The 24,434-nt window shown below is 38.8% G+C and overlaps 1 protein-coding gene across 2 annotated transcripts; it reads left to right on the top strand.

The window, feature by feature from the left end:
* The first annotated feature begins 595 nt into the window (after window positions 1-595).
* Window positions 596-20,861, top strand: LOC127418678 (general receptor for phosphoinositides 1-associated scaffold protein-like). 2 transcript variants are annotated; one of them, XM_051659388.1, is made up of 8 exons: window positions 596-953; window positions 5,475-5,527; window positions 7,499-7,553; window positions 12,177-12,279; window positions 15,355-15,448; window positions 16,087-16,153; window positions 17,330-17,396; window positions 19,068-20,861. In XM_051659388.1, exons 1-8 carry the CDS (start codon window positions 741-743, stop codon window positions 19,586-19,588), a joined length of 1,173 nt encoding a protein of 390 aa, XP_051515348.1. In that variant the 5' UTR covers window positions 596-740; the 3' UTR covers window positions 19,589-20,861. The 2 variants fall into 2 exon arrangements, with proteins under 2 accessions (XP_051515348.1, XP_051515346.1); XM_051659386.1 differs by having other exon boundaries at window positions 5,472-5,527.
* The last annotated feature ends 3,573 nt before the right edge of the window (window positions 20,862-24,434 follow it).

The raw sequence follows: 24,434 nt of genomic DNA, 5'->3' as shown, positions 1-24,434 counted from the left end.
AGTAATCCTGTGACCCCAGTGGTTTAATTCATGTCTTCAGGATAATAGGTGTGGGTGAGAAACAGATCAATATATTTAAGTTTTTTTTTTTTTTACAGTAAATCTCCACCTTTGACCAGCCCCGACTAGTAGGTGGCAATATGCACGAAGAATGCAAATCACCAAAAAACAAAAGAAGATGAATGTGGAAGTGGAAGTGGAGATTTATAGTAAAAAAGGGACTTAAATATTGATCCGTTTCTCACCCACACCTATCATATCTCCTCTGGAGACATGGATTTAACCACTGGAGTCTTATGGATTACTTTTATGCTGCCTTTATGTGCTTTTTGAAGCTTCAAAGTTCTGGCCACCAATTCACTTTCATTGTATGGACCTACAGAGCTGAGATATTCTTCTAAAAACCCTCATTTGTGTTCTGCAGAAGCAGATGCATTAAATGAAAATGTAAGTGTAAATAGTACCACTACTTGAGTTTGCTAAATAATTCTAATGTATGATCGCGCCCAAAAACACCTTTTTTGTGCATCGCGTCCAATCGTATCAGCCCAATTGTGTGGTCCCGCCCCCATTGAAGGTTTGAAGCGTTTCCTTCACATATGCGCGTCTCTGAACGCTTCGCAGATGCTGCTTGAACTGGGGAATAAAGGCTGGTGGCTCGTGGGTGGCTTTTCACCCAAACACAATCGTTTTTTTCCTCCTTCCAGTGTGACTCGCTTTTTATTTAGTGACACCGAACTATGAAAAATATGACTTTCCGACGACGTGTAAAGAAGCTGAACTCAAACGAACCGGACAGCGGATCCTTGTGTCATGACAGTGGAGATATCTACTTTCCGTCTTCCAAATCGGACAGCTGTGGGACAGTGGATCGTGGACCCTCAAAGTCTGAGGTTTACAATTATAAAACCCTCGCTTACTCTGGAGGGACCTTACCGAGGAACTTCAAGAAGGTTGGAGTCTTAATTTTTGTTCAAGAAACGTTGATGAAAGCGTCCACATTAATAAACATGCATGTTGCATAGCTTCACACAATAAGAAATCAATTGAAGTTGACATTTGTCTTCCTGTAGCTACACGTGGCTTAGTTAGTCAAACTTATGTGGCCATATGTATGGAGAGCAGATGCTTATTAAGTATAGCTGCAATTTAAGCACTTTATTGAATTAAGAGTGAATCCATAAGTCATCATTTACTCCCTAATGTCAGTTCAATAAAACTTTGAGGGGAAACGTCGTTTACGTTTGGTTGCTGTCTTTTAAATCTGCTCTCTATAGTTGAACACCTTTTAATATATTGTATGATGTTGTCTGGGCTTAATTAAAGGAATATTCCGGGTTTAATACAAGTTAAGCTCAATCGACAGCATTTGTGGCATAATGTTGATTACCACAAAAAATAATTTCGACTCGTCCCTCCTTTTCTTTAAAAAAAACGTCAAAATCGAGGTTACAGTGAGGCGCTTCCAATGGAAGTGAATGGGGCCCAATATTTGGAGGGCGTAAAAGCAGAAATATGAAGTTTATAATTTTATAAAGGCACTTACAGTAATTCCTCTGTTAAAACACGAGGATTTTTGAGCTGTAATGTTGTTTAAATCATTATATTTACAGGCTTTTTACTGTTTTAGGGTTTACAGCAATGCATCGCCATGGCAACATTATTGTAAATTGGATTTAAATTTACACACATTTTTGAGCGGTTTTTATCACACTAAAATAATGTAAAAACGCATATTATTTACGTCTTATATTGCTATACTTTTAAAACAGTGCGTATTTTAACTGCATGGTCCCATTCGCTTCCATTGTACGTGCTCACTGGAACCCAGATTTATGCATTGTTTAAAGAAAATGAGGCACATATAAATTCATTTTTGTGGTAATCAACATTATGCCATCAATGCTGTCAATTGAGCTGAACTTATATTGAATATGAAATATTCCGCAAAGCACTTAAACAACAGTCCTGTGATAAGTTTCCTTTAATTAAAAACAGCATCTGTGCACGAGCACCACTCGAGGCTGATTAGTTTGAAGGCGCGTAAGTGGAGTTCCTCACTAAGTCACTTTATATACAATCAGTGGACTAGCTGGACTCAATTAGGTAGTCAAAGGACTTCCTAAACCATCTTATTGTGCGAGTCTGATTGGACTGAATGGCTCGCAAGCAGTTGTCACACTTTACTTGGAATATAAAGAATGTTTTCACCTGCGCTCGTTCACACCTGCCTGGCATCAGTGGCAGATTTAGGCATGGGCAAAATGGGCAGTTGCCCAGGGCGATATCTTGCGGCGGGGGGGGGGGTGGCACCCACACAGGACCCCCCCCCCAACATCTTTGTTGGCGTGTTGAAGCGGGTTTCGCCCAGGGCGCCGTACAAGCTAGAACCGCTACTGCCTGGCATTTTGCATCTGTGTGACACGCAGGACGTGGCTCTTCATCTGAGAAACCTCATTTACATGTATACGTGTGAGCAGTCATGCGAAACTTGAGGTCTGACTACAGTTTTTCACTTCTGCATGAGTTTTAATCATCATTAAACACAGGAGGTTACTTATGTTATGATGTAAATTCCCCCATATCTTCCTCCAAATCCAAAGAGAGCCATTCATCTGCTGGGCAATTTTACACTGTTCACAGCTTTGGCAAAAGTAGTTGCTCTCCAGGGCTTTGCCCATACAGATGTGAGCCTTGATGTGTCTGACTCTAGAGTTCACACACAATGAAGTGTGTTTAATGGTTATTCATGGTGTAAAGTGTTTACCGTTCTCGGACCACCCACACACAGGTCTGACCCCCCTAACTCTCTTGAGCCACTGTAAAGCAGGTCATATCTGTCCCTGCTCCTGTGTGGGCGTTTTATGGAGCCTGACCAAAAGTCTAGGGCAGGGGCGGACTGGTGGCATTTTCCCGGTGGGCCGCTGGGTAATTTTGCTGCAAGTACGACCCGTCCTACAGGCTATATAGACGGCCGCCCTGGGCTCCAACATGCTCACGCAGACCCCATTACAGAGCGAGTATTCAAAAAAACTTTATTTTGGAATTACTTGCACATCGTAGCGTATTTCCGTATGTGTGCATGAATTCCTTCCCTCTCGTGGACCTCCTTATTTGAAATACAAATCACAATAATGGTGGCAACCAAAGACAACATATTAAGTATAAGATGAGCTCTGAATAAACACAAAATGAAAAATAACTGCAAGTTACAACAAATACAATAACAGCAGCATAAATACAATCTGCAAACAGTAAAGCTATGAGCAGTACATAGTCATTTGCATAATTTATTCATACCACAGGGAGCTGAAGTGTGGCTTGCTGAATAATGTTCATGTCTGATAAAAATGCAGAAAATAAGTCATGAAAAATATTACTATGTAGCTATTTGAGTTTCTGAGGCTTACTTTGTTTAAAGGATAGCAAAAACAGCGCTTGTCAAAGCATTGGGCTTTTCACTTTTTCTCAAGAATAATCTGGGGAAGGAATTAAAACACTGCAGATATAAAGATGCAACAAACTCACATAGAGTGAAAATATGAGCAATTAATCTGCTAAATATCTGTAAAGTTCTACACTTTAAGAGGTATGTTTATAATTACTTTTACATATATTTATATTTGTTTATATGTGTATATATCCTGGCCAAATTTTTTTTTTTTTTTTTTTTTTTAATAAACATTTACACCGCTATGTGGGTAATTGATATGACATTTTAAGCATTGTCATCAGTGTCCTGCTGTGTGACACTTTCTTCATCTAACTATTTAAAAAAAAAAAAAAAGTATGATCTTGTATAGCTATATATATATATATATATATATATATATATATATATATATATATATATATATATATTAGTATATTCGGTGTGAACGGCCCCTAACTCGTCCGTTTGCATGTGTCTGTGTGTGAGAGCACGTGCGCTAAACAAGTTCAGTAAGCCTGTTTATTTTTTCATTAATTACAAACCCGGGTGGGGTTGCAGACCTCTAGGTGCACTTTATTTCCATCCTACCTCCTCCAAATGCAGCATTTTCCAGCTTTCGGTCGCAGCCATAGACATAATCTTTTTTTAATGAGTGATGTGTTTAAGAAATGAACTAGTAATGTTACCACTGATTAGTTTATTGAAAAAATAATTTGATTACAATTTTACAAAACTAATTGGTAATTTGTAATGGATTCATTTTGATTAGTTACCAACTCTGAATAGTTGTCTTGTGACCGAAACTACATTTAGGCTACGTAATTGAGCTTTAAGTGTTATTGCTCATTGTCGCTGATTATGAATGATTTTAAAAAACAAAAATGTTTGAATTGGTTGCATTACTCTGGAACGACAACAATTTCTCAATTGGTGTTTTTAGTTCAGACATAATGGCTCTTTAGCAGCATTCCTGCTTGACTCAAAGAAACAAGCCAATAGCATGTAAATGTTGTTTTTACATGCAGAAATTAGGCATAAACAAAGCTTGCTCACAGCAGAGTACTACACTACATGCTTTTGGATTGTACAGCAGGGCAGGTTTATGAACGGCTCTCTGTATGGAGACTCCTACACTCTGTGTGAACACTGGCCCACAACAGGGTATTGTGCTGCTAAGAGCTTTGGCTCCTGATCCAACTGCCCCTAAGGGACCCTCTTAGTTGGTTGGAAATAAATGAAGTCATTGAGGGACCCCGCGACAATTCGCAAAGTGTAAGAAAATAAAGGCAACTTTTTACTAGCTTAGGAGGATTCGGACACAAAGTGAACTTTGTGGGGAGCAGTTGTTAATGCTTTGAGGTAGAGCCTGGGTGAATGGGTGTCTGTCAGAACAGGCATAAAATGAATGTATTCTTATGTCCGTTGTGCAGTTTGAGTTGAATTTTCAATCTTATCGGCCCATACATCAGTGCAGTTATTTTTGGCACATGACAGGAGTTGTGTTCGAACAAGTAAGCGTAACCTGTGCAGAGCTGCCCGCATCTTTGAGACACAAACTGATAAGTGTATCAGTTGTCTGGATATACAATAAGTTCATAGCCAGAAACTAAAAAGTATGCAGATTTAGGCAGTTCTTGGAGAACTAATGAGGTTCCTGCAGCTCATTTGGTAAAGGATTGATCTGGCGGCAAGGTCATCGGTTCAGCTCACAAACGATTAAAATGTAGACTTCTGTAAATGTAAATGACAAAATCTGTAACAGTGGATACTATAGAAGGCCGCTGATGTCTGAAGTAGACATGAGAGCAGACAGACATGCATTTCAGGTTATGTCTGTGGTGATATCTGAGCTGTTCTCCAGCATATGTATTAATTACAGACATTGCTCAATTTATAGCTCAGACTGTTTGAGACTATGCTCATAAGAATTCTATTTAACCTGTTTATCTGAGGGCATTCCAAGTGCAACACCAGGGCAAATATTCCAAACCTCAATTCCAATACAGATTCTAATATGTCCGTCTTCTCTCTCTCTAAGCAGAACGTAGGGCTGCAGAAATGGAAGCCCCTCACTCAGTCACCAGAATTGCAAAGGTAAGATTGCTACTTTTTTTTTCTTCCACCCACTCAGATTTGATTGGTTGGCGAATGCGTCATAGTTATTTTCTTAAAATGCACTGTTTATTGCAACAGTTAAGAAAACATCAGACAATAGTCATTCACGCCTTTCTGCCAGGTGTCATGGAATAAAAATAAACACACTTGAACAAGCCCTCGTTCAGTATAGTTATCAACATAGATCTATAGTCTGTACAATGATTGCTTTAGGCCTCTTTTCAGAAGACTAAAAGAATGAAGAAGGGTTGAATGAATCAATGAATGAAAAGAGTGTGTTTTGGAGTGGGCAGATGGTCAGATATGGTCTTCACTGTATGCATCTCGTTATCATTTAGTATGTACTTATCCATAATTCATGACTGCCTAATGACGCATGAGTGCTTTTGGAAACACAGGGCACTTGTCATGTTAGGGTATTAATAATGACTGACATGTTTGAATCCAGAGATTCGCTCATTGCTAAACTGTCTAGACATTAGACTAGACATGTCTGATATTAGCCCTCTTTCCAGAAGTCATGTGAATGTATTGCAATAACAGTTTAAATTGCACCTATACGGCGGCAGTTCATGCCCTCAGGCACTTGTTATTGAACTTGGTAAAACCCAAAAGTAGACTCCGTGTACCTAATAAAACAGAAAGCAGGAAGGGGGGCAAAAAAAGCTGAAAGTTTAAATGAATTGGCTTGCACAGAAACTGACAACTTGTACTCCCATAGAAAAAACCTACCAATGATGTTATTAGTTTAACCAGCAACCCAAACCCAAAACCTAACCATGCAGTCTAAAGGCCAAAGTATACTTCACGTCCGCGTTGCGGAGCGCTCCGCACACAGTATGCGTGATGTCAGTTTCATCATAATCCAGTCTGAGTGGCCTGTCCACGTGCCGGTCACGTGATCGTCTGTGTGCATTGTCGGTGCGTGCGCCGGACATTGATTCTATTAAAAGAGTATAACAAAGAAGTTGTAGTGGGCATTCATCAAACGTGTTCGTCAGAAGAGTATACTCACAAAGTCGACCAGGTGCGAGCCGATCTGGAACATGCAAAAACGAAGTATACCTGGGCCTTAACCCCTTACCCAAACCCTAACCATGATTTTAACAGGAAATGAACTTTGGTGTTTCACGGAAGAAAGAAAACATCGGGTTTGGATCGAGGAAAGCGTACAGGTTATTGACATCAGTCATAAATAAATATGGTAATCAGATTTGTTCTCAGACGTTTCATTTCTTAAAAGAAATTGTTGGATAGGAGGTTAGCTGAAATTTGATACCTGTAATGTATCAATTTAAAATTCTGTTTGTTGATTGGTTGGTCTATAAGTCATACAATATCTTAAGATTTCATTGTCTCATACACAATATTACAAGTTGTGATGGGACCGTTTTAAAAAGCCGTTGCTGTCAAATAGATTCAAAATGTTTAATGTAATAAGCAAAATACAGTAAAAATCTGTAATATTTACCTACATATATTTTTACTTACAGTATGTAATACATGGCCAAAGAAAGAGCACTTTAAAATCAGACATTTTAGACATTTACTATGTTGCTTAATTTTTTTTATTGCCATCAAAATTATCACTACTATATAATGAATAATCAATATATCGCCCAGCCCAACTTCTGAGAACCAAATAATTATTTTCTGTTAGAGCCTTCAAAACGGTCATGAGACATGCTTTTTTTTTTTCCTTTTTTTTTTTTAAACACCATCTTCTTTTGCAAACACGTTTCCGTTTACGCCATGCTGACGTATCTCTAAAATAACCGCAATATCATTGGTGGATTACGTGTTTCCTCTGAAATGTGATCTTTCATCATCATATTCACTTAAACCATCACCATTAGTCAAGAGCTCAGACCCTCGTTTTAATAAGACCGTTTCAGTCCTTTCTCCTGTTCATATTAACAGATCTTATTTTTTCCTGAATTGTCCTTCCAGGAAAACCGTGATTCTGGAAAAAAAGGAGGAAGAGGCTTTTGGCTTTGAGATCCAGGTAAGAGGAATTTAAAAACTATACTTAAGTATAAGTCACTATACATGAGGCTGTTTTATTTCAATTGATGAAAGGTGATGAATGTGGACTTATGTCTAAAAAAAGTGATGAATGACTGATGTAAAAGTTAATAAAAGGGATTTAGCATGAAGATGTGGGTGGTCCGTCTAGGATTAAATAATAGCAAAGACCTTGGCTGAAGGCTCTTTTCATTGTTAATAGTCTCTTTATTAACAAAACTATGTAGAAGGTCTCGCTGTATAGTGGATGACACCTGTGTTTATTTGACCTTGTTTGAACAGAAACTGGTTAAAATAACTATTAGCAAAGGTTTATCCATTGTAAAGGTCTCCACACAAGTGGGCACGGTTTCAGCATGTCTTTTCAGATCCCTCAGTAGTTTTGGCAGAAACTCAAATCTTTGCTTTTTTTTTTTTTTTGGACTTCACAATGCTCACTTTAGCAAAGACTGGTTCCTGAATGTGGAACTGATTACAAACATTAATAGTTATTCAACCCACTTCACAGCAGTGTGTCATTCTTTATGAATGTACCAGATAGCTAGTTTATATTTAGTAATGTATAATAGTTTGAATTCAGGATGGGGACCCCTCCTTTCCTGCCTTGTCCTCTAGTACAGGATATGACATCAAGTTTCTGTCATAAGAGAGGCAACACATCCAGAAATTAATTTCTGGGATAGCATGCTTTAGACAACATTGTTTTCAGAGTCTCCTAGCAGTGAGGATATGGCTGGCTGTACCAGTTATGTAAATATGTATGTTCTTTGCATCTCCTCAGGTGCTAGTTACTTCATGTAAGCGTTTTAAGTGCATGGGAAGAGGAAGGAAGCAGATGATTCCAAACATTTTAAAACACTTTTGAAATGGTAAAAATGTCTGAAAAGTTAAAAACAATTGCAGGGTTTTTAGTAGTAGTAGTAGTCGTAGTAGTGGGACCATTCTTCTTGAGTACACCAACCCTATAAGGGATAAGGATAGTTTGCAATAGGGCTGCAACTAACGATTATTTTGATAATCGATTAATCTAACTATTATTAGAACGATTATTTGGCGATTATTGCAGCGATTAATCATTAGCTCTTAACTGATTATTCAGCTTGTGCCCTGACTTAAAAGGTTGTATTAAACGTGCAAACTAACAATAAAGAGGACAAAAAAAAATACCTCTAAATGACATTCACTGAATTAAAGGGGGGAAAAATTACTTTTAAGTTTAATTCAGTAAAGAAATTTACTGCAAAAAATCCTATTGTTATCAAGTGTTTTTGTCTTGTTTTCCATTTTAAAATTGTCTAAAAATACATAAAAAACAATATATGTTGCTTCTCAAGTAAATGTAAGATATTTTTACTTGCTTTAAGAGAATGTATCTTAAATATAAGTGTATATTGTATAGAAGTGTATTTTTTCACTTTCACTTGCAAAAGCCATTGTCGTTGTAGAGACTCTAGTGTTCATTTCACCAGGAAACTCCTGCGGTACATACAAAAAGTCGCATTAAATTAATTTAACAAAATATAGGTGTTGTAATGTAATTCTATCCAACCAGGTTGAGTTTTTCATATCTCTAATAGGGGATGCCTGCTTCGTAATCCCTTTCAAAAAACCTAAAAAAATTCCATTTAGCATGTGCAGAATGATGTGTCGACTGTCCCAGTGAAGAGTGTCAGCTTGAGTTTAGTCAAATTCACCTTTCTATATGACAGACTGATTTTTAGGGGTGTCCTCAGCTCACACAGCTGTTAACCTCAACAATAGTTTTGAGTTTCAGTACAAGAAACAAGTATCAGAATCTGTCATCCTCAGTGCTGTCGTGATGAGGCATTCCTACGCATATCTCACACCAAAGATAATTTAATTCATTGTGAAAGTGTTTGAACATCATGAGAGTCTGAGAGCAACATGCCACAGCGAATCTCCATGGTGACCAGTGAAAACATTGAGTGCCAGCAAACATTGTTTAGGCTCCAATGCACATCAGTAAACTTAGCAAAGAGTAGTGATGCTTATTTGAATATGCACATGTTGCTGAATCAAAGTACCACTGATACCAAAGGCACCAAAATGCAAACAACCCCACCGAATGATTTAAAGGCTCCAGTATATCAGTTGATCTTTTGTAAAATTTGTTCGTCACAACATGAGCTACTGATCACAATCAAGGCGGATACTAAAGCCTGTGTTTTCCATATTTAAGTCTCACAGATAATCTGATGGAGTCCTTTTTCCTACTTTTCCTCTTTCTCTTGCTCTGTGGTGGTGCATCACTTTCTCAGGCTCGAGTATTTGCAGTGTAATTCTCTGAAATATCTCGCACTACTATGAGACGACACAGCTCAAACTCATTCACACAGATATCCGACTGCAAGTTAGTTGCAGTTGACTTGAGGCATTTTATTGCAGTGTGGCTAAACTGTACAGCAGTGGTTCTTAACTGGTTTTGCTTCGGGATCCAGATTTTCCATTGGACATCAAGTAGCAACCCATTTATTAAACAGGAAGAAAACCTTGTCCATAATTTGTCCATAAGTTTTGGAGGTCCAGACTTCAAAGCCCTTCATGTGATTGCCCTTATATTTACAGTGCAATACCATATATTAGGTCAGTGTAGCACATCATTCTAAAATAATAGGCCTTATAAAAACACATTTTAATATTTGATTGAAAATAGTCTCTTAAACACATTTTGAAAGTTTAACTACAACTTCCACAGTTGTAATAAAAATGAGGTCCAATCGATTCTACTTAATAGATTATTAAATATAAAATTATAAAAATGTCCTCAATATCAAAGTTACTGTTACTACAGTAAAATTGTGTTAAATTTTAGTAAGGGTGATGATGTGTTTTGAAAAACCCTTTATTTTGGCGCATGACTTCGTGTTGCTCTGCAGTGCTGTTAACATGTCGGGGCTGTCTAGCTGTTTGCAAGGTTTGATTTCCTCCATAGTGCTCTAAACTAGACAGTTCTGACTAGAATTCAAATGGGTTGGATTAGTTTTGTGGTCTGCACCGCGATATCAAGGAAAGCCCAGTTTATGCATGTATGCTCCAGACATTAGATTGGAGCAGAGCAGATCAGTGGTGGTTCCGTGTTGCCTCACGCATCCTTGCGAAACAAGGCTTTAGTCACAAAAATGTTGTGTCCCAGATGAGAAGCATATTTAATGCGCATGAAGCACCTAATGTGAGATTATCATTACATTTTCCTAAATTTTCAATGGAGGTAGAGCCATGGCATTGTTCTTTCCCTGCAGTCTGCGACCAAACCCGAACCAGACCTGCGACCCACTAGTTGAGAAACACTGCTACCTATGAAATCAGAATTGGAGTTTTGTGGCTTTCAGTCCATGTGTATTAACTTTGAAGCCATCTACATGCTGTTGTATTTATAAAAATGGACAAAATGAACCTTTAGCAGATATACACATTTAAAATCTACAGTCACTGTCTTTTGGAAAAACTGAACAAAAATATCATATTGATGACTTGAAGTACACTGTGTTGACCATCGAACGCTCCCTAAAATGACAATTTCCCTCACACTAATATCACCTGCAACCGACGTCCAAATAGCAAATCATGATTCATACATTATTATTATTATAATATTTTATCCAAAATTCCTGTTTTGATCGTGAATACGTCAACACAGGAAAATGACCATCAAATGATTTCATGGAGTCTTTATTTATTTTCTTAATCCAGGTCTGTAGTCTTATTGTGAACGATTCATCAGTGCACTATTTAAAAAAAAAAAAAAAAAGAAATAAATGTTTGTTTTTGTTATCTGTCATCAAATTGTAATAACTTGCTCCGCCTCTATAATAACCTTCCTTTTCATTTGACGTCACCAAACCCTCTTATTTTGCACCCACTCCCCTCCAGTCACCTGTCATATAGAGATCACTTTTCACTATCCAATCAATTCCAACGGAATAAATTAAAGCCCACCCTCCCATTTTTATTTATTTTTTCCCTCATTGATTATATTGTTTTAGTCAGAATCACGGAAGCATCTATCACTAACACTCAGCAGTGGTGTTAAGCATTGTTATTAGAGCACAAAATGCTGTTTAGCAAAACATTTTGTTAGCCTCAGCCACATGGCTGTGTTTTTTCCAGAGGTGATAATTTTTTTTTTTTTTTTTTTTTTTTTTTTTTTTTTTGTCAAATGAACCTCGTAGACAGTTCAAACATCGAAACGACAACAAAACCCCAGAGTTCCAAATGGCCCAGTGTCGGTTTGGCTTGTTGATCAAGGATGTTTTACATGTGACCAAACCACCTGGAGCTATCGCTCATGTTTAGTTTCCTTCAAGCCATTTGGTCTGTCAGTCAGCATGATCAACATTCATGTCACTGAGTACATTATAGTGTTAAGACTGCATAGCATCCACTGTAGAAACACTATCAAACCTGATTTAGCAACGCTCCGTTGAACAATAAGCCTCGGCTTTCTGTGAAAGACAGCAAAATGACACCTTTGATAGTGTGCGACTCATTTTGTTTACCCTAGTATAATCTGATTGCATATCTAAAAATATCTTTACTCTCTGCACGAGACAGCCCTGTTTACCATCTGTTTTTGCGTCTACAGACATACGGGCTGCATCACGAGAGTGAGAACTCAGTGGAGATGTGCACCTTTGTTTGCAAAGTCCACGAAGACAGTCCTGCCCAGCTCGCAGGCCTAAAAGTTGGTAAGTGTGCTCACATTAACACCACAGTTATGTTTGCTTATTCAGTCCCACTCTAAATTGGCATTTGACATGGAGGCAGAAATATTCAGAGTGGTCCTTAAGGTCACAGCGAGTGTGTTTGCATTTACGTTTAACGCATGACCTTTTGTAAGCGCCATACTCTACCGTTTGAGCAACAGGAACTGAGCAGATCAAGGATCAATTTCCTTCATCCACCTCTTGAATATCCTGTTTTGTTGTAAAATTAATCGCGTGCACAGGAGTAATATTTCAGAAGACCAACTGTCTTTCTCATTTGGATATCTCATCAGATCTTATCTGTCAACCCCAGAACAGTTGAGTGGCAGCCTCCTGTTTAAGGAAGAGCAAATATGACAGTGTGCCTACCTATTTTTCAGCCCACACACAACAGTTTCACTCTTTCATACTGTAAAACCGGATACAGTCTTTGACTCTTTCTGTGGGCTGGATATTATACACTAACTATATTTAATCTGTGAGGTTTGTTCTGAATACGTAATTTCTTTTTTTTTCTCAAAACCTTTTTCTGTACTTGGCATAGATGTTTCAATGGACATAAATGGAAATTATTTGTACAAACTGGCCTTAGTTAATTAATAATTGAAAACTATTCATGGCATTATTCTACACAACTGCCTAAAACTTTTGCACAGTACAGTGTGTGTGTGTGTGTGTTAGTTACACAACATATCAGCACGTTTTGTTTTTCTATCGACAGTGTCTTTGACATGCGATGCCATATTTTGGGTTTTCCAGATTAACACTTGGTGGAAATTTAATATGCAGAATCTGCATACTTTTCAACTATCTCTTAGAGAACAAACAATTCTGCATCCAATACCATGTTGCCCTGTCCTGGGATCAGTTGGTCTTCAAGTCCTCACCATAACAATTCCAATTCATAGAAAAACTGATGTCAGATCAGTAGTAAAGAGTAACTCCTACTCCGAGCTACTTTGCGTGTCTGCTGGTTTCGCTCCCTGCATTCCTTGCATGCTTTGCACAATTGTCTTTGTTGGCCTGTCTCTCAAAGACACATGAGCTCATTATTCTAAGACAAGAAAACCCCAAACTCTCAGAGGAGAAAAGGAATTGTTGCATTACATATTGATGAGTGTGCAGTCTAACCCCCGCCCCTGCAAATGTGGCTCCAATACTCTTTGGTAAACAGAATCCTCCAAGTTTTGTAATGGAAAAAGGCAACATTATTACACTAAGTAAGATTAGGTGCTATTTTGAGTTGGTTTGTTATGGGAAGCGAAAAAAGTGTTATGTTTATCTGCTGGTTCAAGCCATGAGGCCACACAAAAGAGTTTAGCATTACGGCCACACAAACACATCACACATATACAGTGGAGTTCAAAAGTCTGAGTCCACTTTTGAAAATGCTTCACTTTTGCACTTTTCTATTTTTTTTTCCCTGTATAGTTTCCCCCCCTTTACTAATTATAAGCTGTAACAGTTTGTGGAAAGGAGGAAGCTGGGACCGGCTTGACAAAACACGTAGACATTTATTGTTGCACTATTCAGCCGCACACAATAACACACTGCTTCACACTACGTTATGCTTTTCAGCTTCACTACACAGACAGTGTTGGCTTTTCAGCTCAACACTACACACAGTCAGCTTCGTGCGTCTCTCTCTCTCTCTCATCTGCTGCTGTCTCCTCTCCTTAAATACTCCCGTCGCCCCTCACTGGAATACAAGACCGGTGTGGTACACAGGTGGACCTCATTCACCACTTATCTTCCAGACGCCGCTCGGCCCCGCCCTGCTCGCCACATAAGCATAGCTATTTGAATGAAAAGTTGAACTGAAAAAGTAACACTACTTTCAGAATTTCTTAATTTTTGGTATGTCCCCATTTTGCTTTAATGGCAGCATGCTGTGTGAAAAACTGATGATCCATGGTATCCCAGCAAGATTTGAGAATGTTCCAAAGAGCATCTTGTGTGCTTCAATGGAAGCAAGGAAATATGTAATTTTGAACAAAAGTTAATGTTAAATATCACAAATTTGCTTTATTCCTCTGAGAACTGGCAGAGCAGAATTGCAACAATTGTTTGAAGCAATAAAAAATATTTAATATTCATACAATAGCTGACACAGAACTGTGGATATTATAAACAAATTTGCATATTAACTGTCAGAGCTTGAGAAATGGTGACACGATTGCTAACACTTTGGAACAAATTTAGCAATTTTGCAAGTATTTGACCTGTTATAATTTTTTTTTTTTTTTTTTTTTTTTTTAATTATTCCCACAATAGAGCCTATTCACTGAATTATAGATAAACTATTCCATCTGATTTTCAGCTGTTATTTGATTACTGACCAAGAAATATTGCTGAATCTAGAAGTATTTATTCTTCATTTTACATCAAGACATTTTTTCCCCCACTGATACCACAGGCTAAGACTGTGTGTTTCCAGGTTTAAATTGGATTTTGAAGCTCAGATTTTCAGTGTGGTCTCAGACTTTTAAAATCCCAGTCTCAGACTTTTCTGACAGCATTTCCGACGGAAATGTGCCACGCAGCTTTAGCATTCATTGTCCAATGTGAGATCTGTTTTTTTTTTTTTTGAATCCCCTTTTCTCCCAATTTGGAATGCCCAATTCCCACTACTTAGTAGGTCCTCGTGGTGGCGCGGTTACTCACCTCAATCCGGGTGGCGGAGGACAAGTCTCAGTTGCCTCCGCTTCTGAGACTGTCAGTCTATGCATCTTGTCACGTGGCTCGTTGTGCATGACACCGTGGAGACTCACAGCATGTGGAGGCTCATGCTACTCTCCACGATCCACGCACAACTTGCCACGCACCCCATTGAGAGCGAGAACCACTAATCGCGACCACAAGGAGGTTACTCCATGTGACTCTACCCCTCCTAAGCAACCAGGCCAATTTGGTTGCTTAGGAGACCTGGCTGGAGTCACTCGGCACATCCTGGATTTGAACTCACGACTCCAGGGGTGGTAGTCAGTGTCAATCCTCGATGAGCTACCCAGGCCCCCGTGTGTTATGTGTTCTTAATTTAATACACTTCTTTTGTAGGGGACACAATTTCCAGTGTAAACGACACTCCAGTGGAAGGGTTTTGCCATAAAGAATTCGTTGAACTCATTAAATCATCAGGGAACAATATTAGGTAAGTGGACATCGTATTTTCTCACACTTTTCCCCAAAGCAGCTTTCTTGGGTAAATAAAAATGACTTGTTCTAATTATACCTGTGATCTTTTTAAAAAACATAGAGAATTAGATCAGCTATTGCTTTACTGGAACCACACTCTCTCCTTCCCCTTAATTCCTGTTTAATATAAGATAAAAGGCCTGCCTAAATGAAACTCTATTTTATAAAGTGTGGAGACCATTGAATGCGAACCACATGAATGGCGAGCAGTTCATGCCTTCTCTCTCCACGGCATTTAACACAATTATTTCCACTTTCATTGCATGGGCTTATTTCGTAAATGAGAAAGTTTACAACGGCCCAGTAAAAAAAAGGTTCCCGCTTCATATCCCTATCACTAACGCTGCACATGAAATCGTATACATCTGGGGGTTGGGAAGTTTTGTTTTACCACCAAGCTCAAATTCAGATGTTTGTGGTCTGAAGTCTGATGTTTTAAGCAGTGCTTTGTTTAATTGGTTGTAGGTTTGTTGCTTTTGCTCTTGGTGGTAGTAGTTTGAGTAGAGTAGTTTGAATGGTTAAAGATGTGCAACAATACCACACAAGATAGGAAGTGACTTTGTCATGCAACACTGTGTTTGTTCCCGTGTCTAGGTTAGAAACAGTGTATAATGACTCTATAAGAAAAGCGGAATTGGAAGCCCGACTCCAGTATCTAAAGGTAAGTGTACGCAAATCACACACACACTGACATGTGCATCAAGCAGCACAGTGTCTCATATATAGAAATGTTTACTAGTGTTGTAATGTAAGAGGAGATTTAACCCATCTGCCCCAGTCTGGCACTGAACTGTAGCACTGGCCACACCTGTTTTCTCTCTCTCCACACCTGTTGCAATGGCAGTCCAGTCTTAATCCCTTATATACCACAATACAGCTGACATAGCGCAGTCAAAAAGAAGCAAGAGACATTTTTACATTCCTGAAATCATTCGTGCTTTTAGAGCGACAGCAAAATGAAAAGTAAGGTTTGTGATGATTGCCAAAGCACAAGCATTTTGAGCTTGTGCATGACCGATGTCTAGTTTAAATTCAACTTTGAAAAACAGCTATTTTTGATCGTCACTGCTGTGGTTTTTAACACTTGCTAAACCAGTTCCTTTAATGATTGCACTTGCATTTATTTAGGGTACATGTTTGCCAAATTTGCTCATGCTCATTTGACAGTCAGCTCTTTTGAATTTGACGTTGTACGCAAGTCGTGCACAAACTCTCTTCATAAACGTTTGAAATATTAAGTGAGCTGATGATTTAACTATGCAAGTACAGAGGGTAAATCAGCAACACTTAATTGGAAAACCTAAACTTTATTATGTTGGCTTGACAGTCCCTTTTTTCAAAATCCCTAAACCAAGTACAACGTTTCTAAAACTAACTCCTAGAGTTTTCAAGCTACATCCAGCAAACTCAGCACAGACTGGAATAGTGTGCTATGTCTTTTCTAATTGATCTGATTTATAATTTTCACACAGCGGGCAATCATTACATTAACAGAATGTTCAAATGGGCCAATGGAATGCTTGTTCAATTCAAACTCCAACTGTCAAATTCTAATGTAAATAAACCCATAAAATGCCTTTTAATCTTTTTAAGTTTCCCTCTCTATCTCTCTCTCTCTCTCTCTCTCTCTCTATGAATTATTGTCGATCTCTAGGTTCTTGCTTTGAGACTTTTACTCAACGTTGAGTTTGAGTTCAGTCAGAGAACTGAGAGCTTCGTCTGACTTCTCTGACCGCACGCTTCCCCGTTCTGTGTGATAATGCAAAAAGTAGTGTGAAAACACCAGCTGATTGACACTTAAAAAAACTCTTATTGTATCTTTCTCTCCCTTCCCCAGCAAACCCTTCATGAGAAATGGGATGAATACAGATCTCTAATGGTGCAAGAGCAGAGACTTGTACATGGTAAGTCTGTCGTTAGCTTTTATGGGGCGCGTGAGAGTGTTTAGCACACGATGCGCAATGAGGTTTTTTAATAATGTGTAAAGGTTGAAAATGAAATGTTCAGCCTGACAGTTGAGCACTTTCTGTATCAAATAAAGCACTTCCTGTGTGTTGAGTGTTGTGTACATTTAAGAGTGTGATAAAAGGAGAGCAATGAGAAACATGTTTAGAAGCAGATGTTAGTTTGCTTCTAAATCTGGTTAAACAAAGATCAAAGTAACTCCTAAGCTTACAAACTTAAGTTTAAATACTTTTAAATAGCCTGTATGACCCTATGAAATCAAAATTGGAGTTTTGTGGCTTTTTGGCCATGTCTGTTAGCAAAAAGTTAACAACGTTTAAAAAGAAATTGTATTTTAACAAATACACATTTTCAATTTACAGTCTTTCTCTTCCAGGAAAAAGATACAAAAATTGATGACTCATCTTGCACTCACGGTCCTTGTCCAATCAAATGCTCTCTAGAATGAGAATATTCCTTCCCTTAATATAACTAGCAATACCAAACAGCAAATCATGGTTCACGGCTGTGACTGTTGGCTATTTAAAAAAAAACACAAAAAAAACAGGCCTTTGTTATCTGTGCGTTCACCATGTCGGAATTACCATAATTACAAGATTCTGACTTGTAAAAACTCTTCACATTCATAAAACACGTAATTACAAACTGTACACTTGAAATTCTATAAAAGCTCTGACTTGACAGTCGTGATGTACGTCATGGCAGCAGCCTCAACAGTCAATGGTAGTGAAAACATATTTCTGTCTAATACTGTATATGCCATTTTATTACCATTAAAGGGGAAGTTCACCCCAAATTTTAAATTCTCATCATTTACTCACCCTCATGCCATCCCAGATGTGTATGACTTTCTTTCTTCTGCAGAACATAAATTAAGATTTTTAGAAAAAATATCAGCTCTGTAGGTCCATGTGAATGGATGCCAAAATTTTAAAGCTTCAGAAAGCATATTAAGTCATCATAAGAGTAATCTATACGACTCCAGTGTTTTTAATCCATATTTTCAGAAGTGATATGATAGATGTGGGTGAGAAACATCAATATTGAAGTACTTTTTTGCTTGAAATTCTTCTCCCTGCCCAGTAGAGGGAGGTATGCTTGAATAATGTGAATCACCAAAAACACAAGAAGAAGAATGTGAAAGTGATCTGTTTCTCACCCACACCTATCATATCGCTTCTGAAGACTTCAGTGGTTAAATCATTATCTTGTGGATTACTTTTATGCTGCCTTATGTGATTTTTGGAGCTTCAAAATTTTGGCACCCATTCACTTACATTGTATAGACCAAAAGAGCTGAGATATTCTACTAAAAATCATTTTTGTTCTGCAGATGAAAAAGTCATAAACATCTGGGATGGCATAAGGGTGAGTAAATGATGAGAGAATTTTAATTTTTGGGTGAACTATCCCTTTAAGTGAACGCACCATATATCCTGCCCCAACATTGTTTCAATTGGACATACGTCTACACTGGAAAGAAAATGCTTGTTAAGCGTTTAAACACTCAATGTACCTATAAAGGACTTTTAAACGGAATAATATTCTTTTAAACATTTCAGAGGTTTTTGCTTCATTTAAATGGCACTGTTCTTTTCTCGCTCTTTCAGGCATTGTCATGAGTGACGTGGCAGTGTACGAGTGTCTGGAATCCGCCGGTGTGTATGGCAGTCTGGGAGCTCCGAGTCCTGCGGCCCTGCGTGCATTATGCGGCACAGGCAGCACAAGCAGCAGCATCAGCCATCTGAGTGCCACCACGACTGAAGACGACCCGCTCTACCAGACCTGCATCTTCCAGGGTGACCGCATCAACAACGGCAGCAACAGTGCCAGCAATGATGATCTAGAAGCAAATCAAGAGAAGAGTCAAGGTGGTCGTCAACGGCTCATCCGTCCCACCAGTGAGCTTTTTGCTTTAGCTAAGACCACGCTGACTCGTAGTGCCAGTACACGCAGCTATCTGAGGGGCCCCGCGACATCGTCATCTTCAGTGTCGAACGGAGAGAGGCAGCAGTGCGAAGGGTTTAGCACACTGCAAAGTAAACCCAAACAAATGAGCTTTAGACGAAAACTGTTGAAGTACATTCCTGGACTAAACCGACCCCTGGAGGAAGAGGAAAGCAAGCTCTGAAAGAAGTGAGATTCAGAGACTCATTTAGCCAATGACTAGAAATGTTTAACACGGGTGAAATGCATCCAAAAACCATACAAATTTAAGACCAAAATTGGAGGCCTAGATAAACCAAAGAATCCAGTGACATCAAAGTGATACTCTGCAAAAGATAAATCAGGCTTTAAGTCAATAATAGTGTTTTTCTGGGTTTGTTTTTGTAAAAGTATCCAGTGACATTAAAGTAATATTAAGCAAAAGATGAATCGGGTTTAAAGTCAGTAATGTAGTGTTTGTATTTTTATTTTAGTTTTTCCCATTCAATCCAGATTAGATCATGTCCAACTTGGAATCAGTGTTCATTTGCAGGAGTGTTCAATTCTAGAAATGCTAAAAAAAAAAAAAACCGAAACTTAATTTAGGAGACTTGGAGAAATGTTTAAAAAGTGTCTATGGCTTTGAAGTTTTCTTGTGTCATTCAGTTCTAATGTTCAGTTTGTTTGGAATTTTAAGTGTGCCATAAGTCCTTGCTTTTGAAATCCAAAACACAAAATATGTCCTGAAATATTTGGTATAATATTATTTTATATTATGAAATATTATGTATACGCTTCAGGTCTGTCTAAAATAATGAGATTTTGTTTGTTGCTGGAATATTGTTTAAAATACTATAAATAATATAACAGTTATCTAGACCAACAAATTGTCTTTAATGACACTGGGGACAAAAAAAACAACAACCAATGTGTCTTAATATCTCTGCTCATTCCAGAAACTTTTGTTAACATTGTCTAACAAATTTATTTACTGGTGCATAGTTTAAGTAAATGTGTGTAAATGTGTTTAGTCATGTTTAAGTTATTTATTTAATTAGTTTGTTTTTGTGAAGTCATTTTTATTTTTTTATTATTTGTTAAGATGTACAAAATGAAGGATTTTTTTATTTGATCATTTATATGTGAAATTAGTAAATACTTGGTCCTGAAGGATATTTAATGAGTGCCTATTTGGCATGTCTGCATAAGTTACTTTTCTATTTTTGGAAATATAGACTGAAAATAAAAGGATGTTATTTGTTTTTCCTCATTTGTTTTTTTTTTGTTTTTTTTGTTCTTTGTTGAATTTATACTGCTGCAGTTCAGGTTGCCTGTACAGAAGGGCACTTAACACCAAATCCACTGACACTGAAGCAGAAGTGCTCTTATTGTGCAACTAAGTCTTTGATTTCTTTCCAAAATATTTTTCTTTGCCCTTACAATACAGACAGCTCAAAGAAAAGGCTACACCCTGATGTGCTTTCATAACCTCGTTCAAAAATAAATAACTATTCCTATGGGGTAGAGACTGTGTGTGTGTGTGTGTGTGTGTGTGTGTGTGTGTGTGTGTGTGTGTGTGTGTGTGTGTGTGTGTGTGTGTGTGTGTGTGTGTGTGTGTGTGTGTGTGTGTGTGTGTGTGTGTTGTAGTATGAAGGAATTTGTTACATTCCTCTGATTCAGAGCTCTGAGAAACCTTCAATGTTTTCGAATGAATTCATTGTAGGGAATGCTTGGATCGTTCGTTTTTGCATTGGAATATGCATCGGAATGTGTGTCAAAAGAGTGACCCCCCCAGGAGTCCAAGCCCCCAACCCTCGATTCTCTTCCTTTAGGTCAGAGCTTAAGTCTTGCCCTCTGCCCGCATGCACAAACACATTTCCCCATGGCGTATTGACAAGACCCAAACGGCATCATGACCTCTGTGTAGCGCCTGACCTTCCAGGTCACACAATACTCCCCCTTCTCTTTTATTTCTGACTCTACGTCGTTTCCCTTTTGTCTGCCTTTCCAGTTGGTGCCCGTTACGTCAGAGCTTCTTTGGAAATTCACTGGTGTCCGTACTGCTTTGCTCTCTCTGTTTTGATTAGATATTGTTTGGCACCTGTCTCTTGATTGACAGAGATGGGTATGTGGTAACGTCAGCTGAAGACGTAATTGGGTTTTTGAACAGATTTTGAAAGTTAAAGCCATTTAAAGTTGTGATTGTATAAAGTATGAATGCATAATTAGGAGACCCAAAGTAAAGTCATGAATGGGCCTTTTAATGATTTGATAGCACAGTGGGCTATGAGGTGATTAGCACAGTTGAAGAGATGGGAGCTTTGCATATTTATCTGATTAGTTGTGCTTAGTAACATTGCTAATATACTGGGTTTGTTCTAAACCCCTAATGCTGAGTTTTATACTTGTGCACCATTTGTGCTAAGGACATAAGCGATACCTCAAATTTTGAAGCTTGTTGAGAAGAGGTGTTATATTGCTTTCCTAAGTGATCTGACTGGAGATTTTTTCCTGGAGAAAAAAAGTCCATAGACTTACACTGAAGGAAGGACCTGAGCCATATCGAGGGATCAGAATATCACAGCGGGTGACTTACAAATGAGGAACATAAGCAATTTGTCATACAAAAGTAAACAATATCCTCAGTATCGCACTGCCAAGTTCTCAAAGTGTCTGAAGCAGTATAGATGCTAGTGTTTATTTACTGTTAAATAGTAAGTACATTTAGTGTGAACTGGTTAAGTGCTCACAGAACAAATGCGTTTTCTGCTTGATTTTGATGTTGAGATTGTATCAGCAGATCGTGTGGAGGTTTGAATGTCATTCAACCACAGAGGAACAGAGAAAGTAATGATTGTGTGCCTCTTGGTGATAGGACCACCAGGTGCTGCTTGTTCATTGACCACAAAGTGTGAGTTTGGACGTAGACCTGGAGGAGTGAATTGACATAAGAGGGTGATGTTCCAGTGGCTGTCCTGAAGGCCAGAGTCAAAGCCTTGAATTTGATGTGTGCAGCTACTGGTAGCCAGTGAAGTGAAATCAAGAGTGGGGTGGCGAAAGCCCTCTTTGGCTGACTGAAGACCAGATGTGCTGCTGCGTTCTGGACTATTTGCAGTGGCTTAATCTTGCTAGCTGGAAGGCTGGCCATCAGGGCATTATAGTAGTCCAGTCTTGAAATGACCAGAGCTTGGACCAAGAGCTGTGTAGCATAATCAGACAGGAAATGTCTGATTTTCTTGATGTTGTAAAGACTGGGCAGTTAATGAGATGTTTGCAGTGAAGTTAAGCTGGTCATCCACCACCACTCTCAGGTTCCAGGATGTCCTGGTTGCCATTAGCATAGTTGAACCAAAATGAATAGAGAGGTTGTGGTCAACAGACAGGTTGACTGGAATCACGAGGAGTTCTGTCTTGGCAAGGTTGAGCTGAAGGTGATGGTCCAACATCCAAGCCGAGATCTCAGAGAGGCAAGCAGAGAAACGAGCTGAGATGCTGGGGTCGTCGGGCTGGGACGACGGGTAGAAAAACCATGTGCCCTAACGATCGGTCCAAGTGATGTAGTGTGGATCGAGAAGAGGAGGGGTCCAAGCACCAGTGGTCAGCTGGTGTGACTTGGACACCTCTCCTATCCAGGAGATGCTAAAATCAACTTAGAACCCCTTAGCAACCACATAGCAACATCCTGGGAACCACTTGGAACATCCCAGCAAACACATAGCAACATGGTAAAGTGCAATTAGAATGCCTTAGCAACTGCATAGCTATGCCCTGGCAACCACACCCAAGCAAATGCATAGCAACAAGGAAAACCCAATTACAATGCCTTAACAACTGCATAGCTATGCCCTGGCAACCACACCCAAGCAAATGCATAGCAACATGGAAAAATCCACTTAGAATGCATTAACAACTACATAGCTATGCTCTGGCAACCATTCAGAACACCTCAGCAAATGCAGAGCAACATGGAATAATGTACTTAGAACACCTTAGCAGCAGCATAGCTATGCCCTAGAAACCACTTAGAACACCCCAACAAACGCATAACAACCCAGATAGCAAGCACATTTGCATCAATTCCGGCAGAAGTGCAGCACTGTCGGCTCAGTGCTGACATCAGCGAAAAGATCACTGGCCAGAGCCACGCTGACTGTACACACCACTTCTGGCTGACAGATGGCTTTTCCCATGTGGACCAATCTTGGCTGAAAGCAGTTCTATGATGCAGATCCATACTCTGTGTAGTTGTGTATATTTACTTATGGCCCGATACGTCAGCAAACACATAGCCCCCGCTGCTAAAATTACGGAACACAGCGGCCCACTGCTAAAATTATGGAACACAGACGACTGACGGTTTTGGCGGTTAATACTCGCAGAGCCCAGCTATCTTTGACACTCAGATCCTGCTTGGTGTGGATAGAGCAGGTATAACCAGACTCTTCTTTTCCAGAGAATCAAAATTAGTTGCAAAAAAGTCTTATATCTACAACAAATGTAGTCTGACAACTATTGTCGATATTTTGTTGTGTATCTTTAGAAAAACATTCCTTAAATTACAATATATTAATTTTAGTTAGCTATCTAACTTTGTAGGCCTACAATGACTACTGAACTTTATAGCTAACCTATTGACTTTCCACGGGCAGGGTTATATAAGCTAGTTTGTTACTGTCTTGTTTAAGTTAGCTGAAATGATCTTGAATTAACTTGCATTCTGTAATTAATCAATTCATTAATTATATTAATTATACTTCATGAGAAAGTTGAATCTTGTGTGGATTATTTTGTGTAGGCTCCAATGATGTTCAATATCGAGGCAGACAAGTGTAACCTATTGCTGCCAGAAGTTAATGTCTTTGATTTTTCTACTTAGGTTCATTAGATGCTGTCCGAACAGCTGTCCCATGATATCGAGAGCAACAAATTCAGAAACAGAGTAATAAAATGGTGGCTACAGCTGCCTTCAGACCGCGAAGGAGGGAGGAGATGCAACAAGGAGTAATAACCTGCCCTTACCATGCACTCACACACATACATTAATAAAATCA

This window comes from Myxocyprinus asiaticus, chromosome 28 (assembly GCF_019703515.2).
Source record: "Myxocyprinus asiaticus isolate MX2 ecotype Aquarium Trade chromosome 28, UBuf_Myxa_2, whole genome shotgun sequence".
NCBI lineage: Eukaryota > Metazoa > Chordata > Actinopteri > Cypriniformes > Catostomidae > Myxocyprinus > Myxocyprinus asiaticus.
Note: the sequence above shows the minus strand (reverse complement) of the source record. Positions and strands in the feature narration are given on the sequence as shown.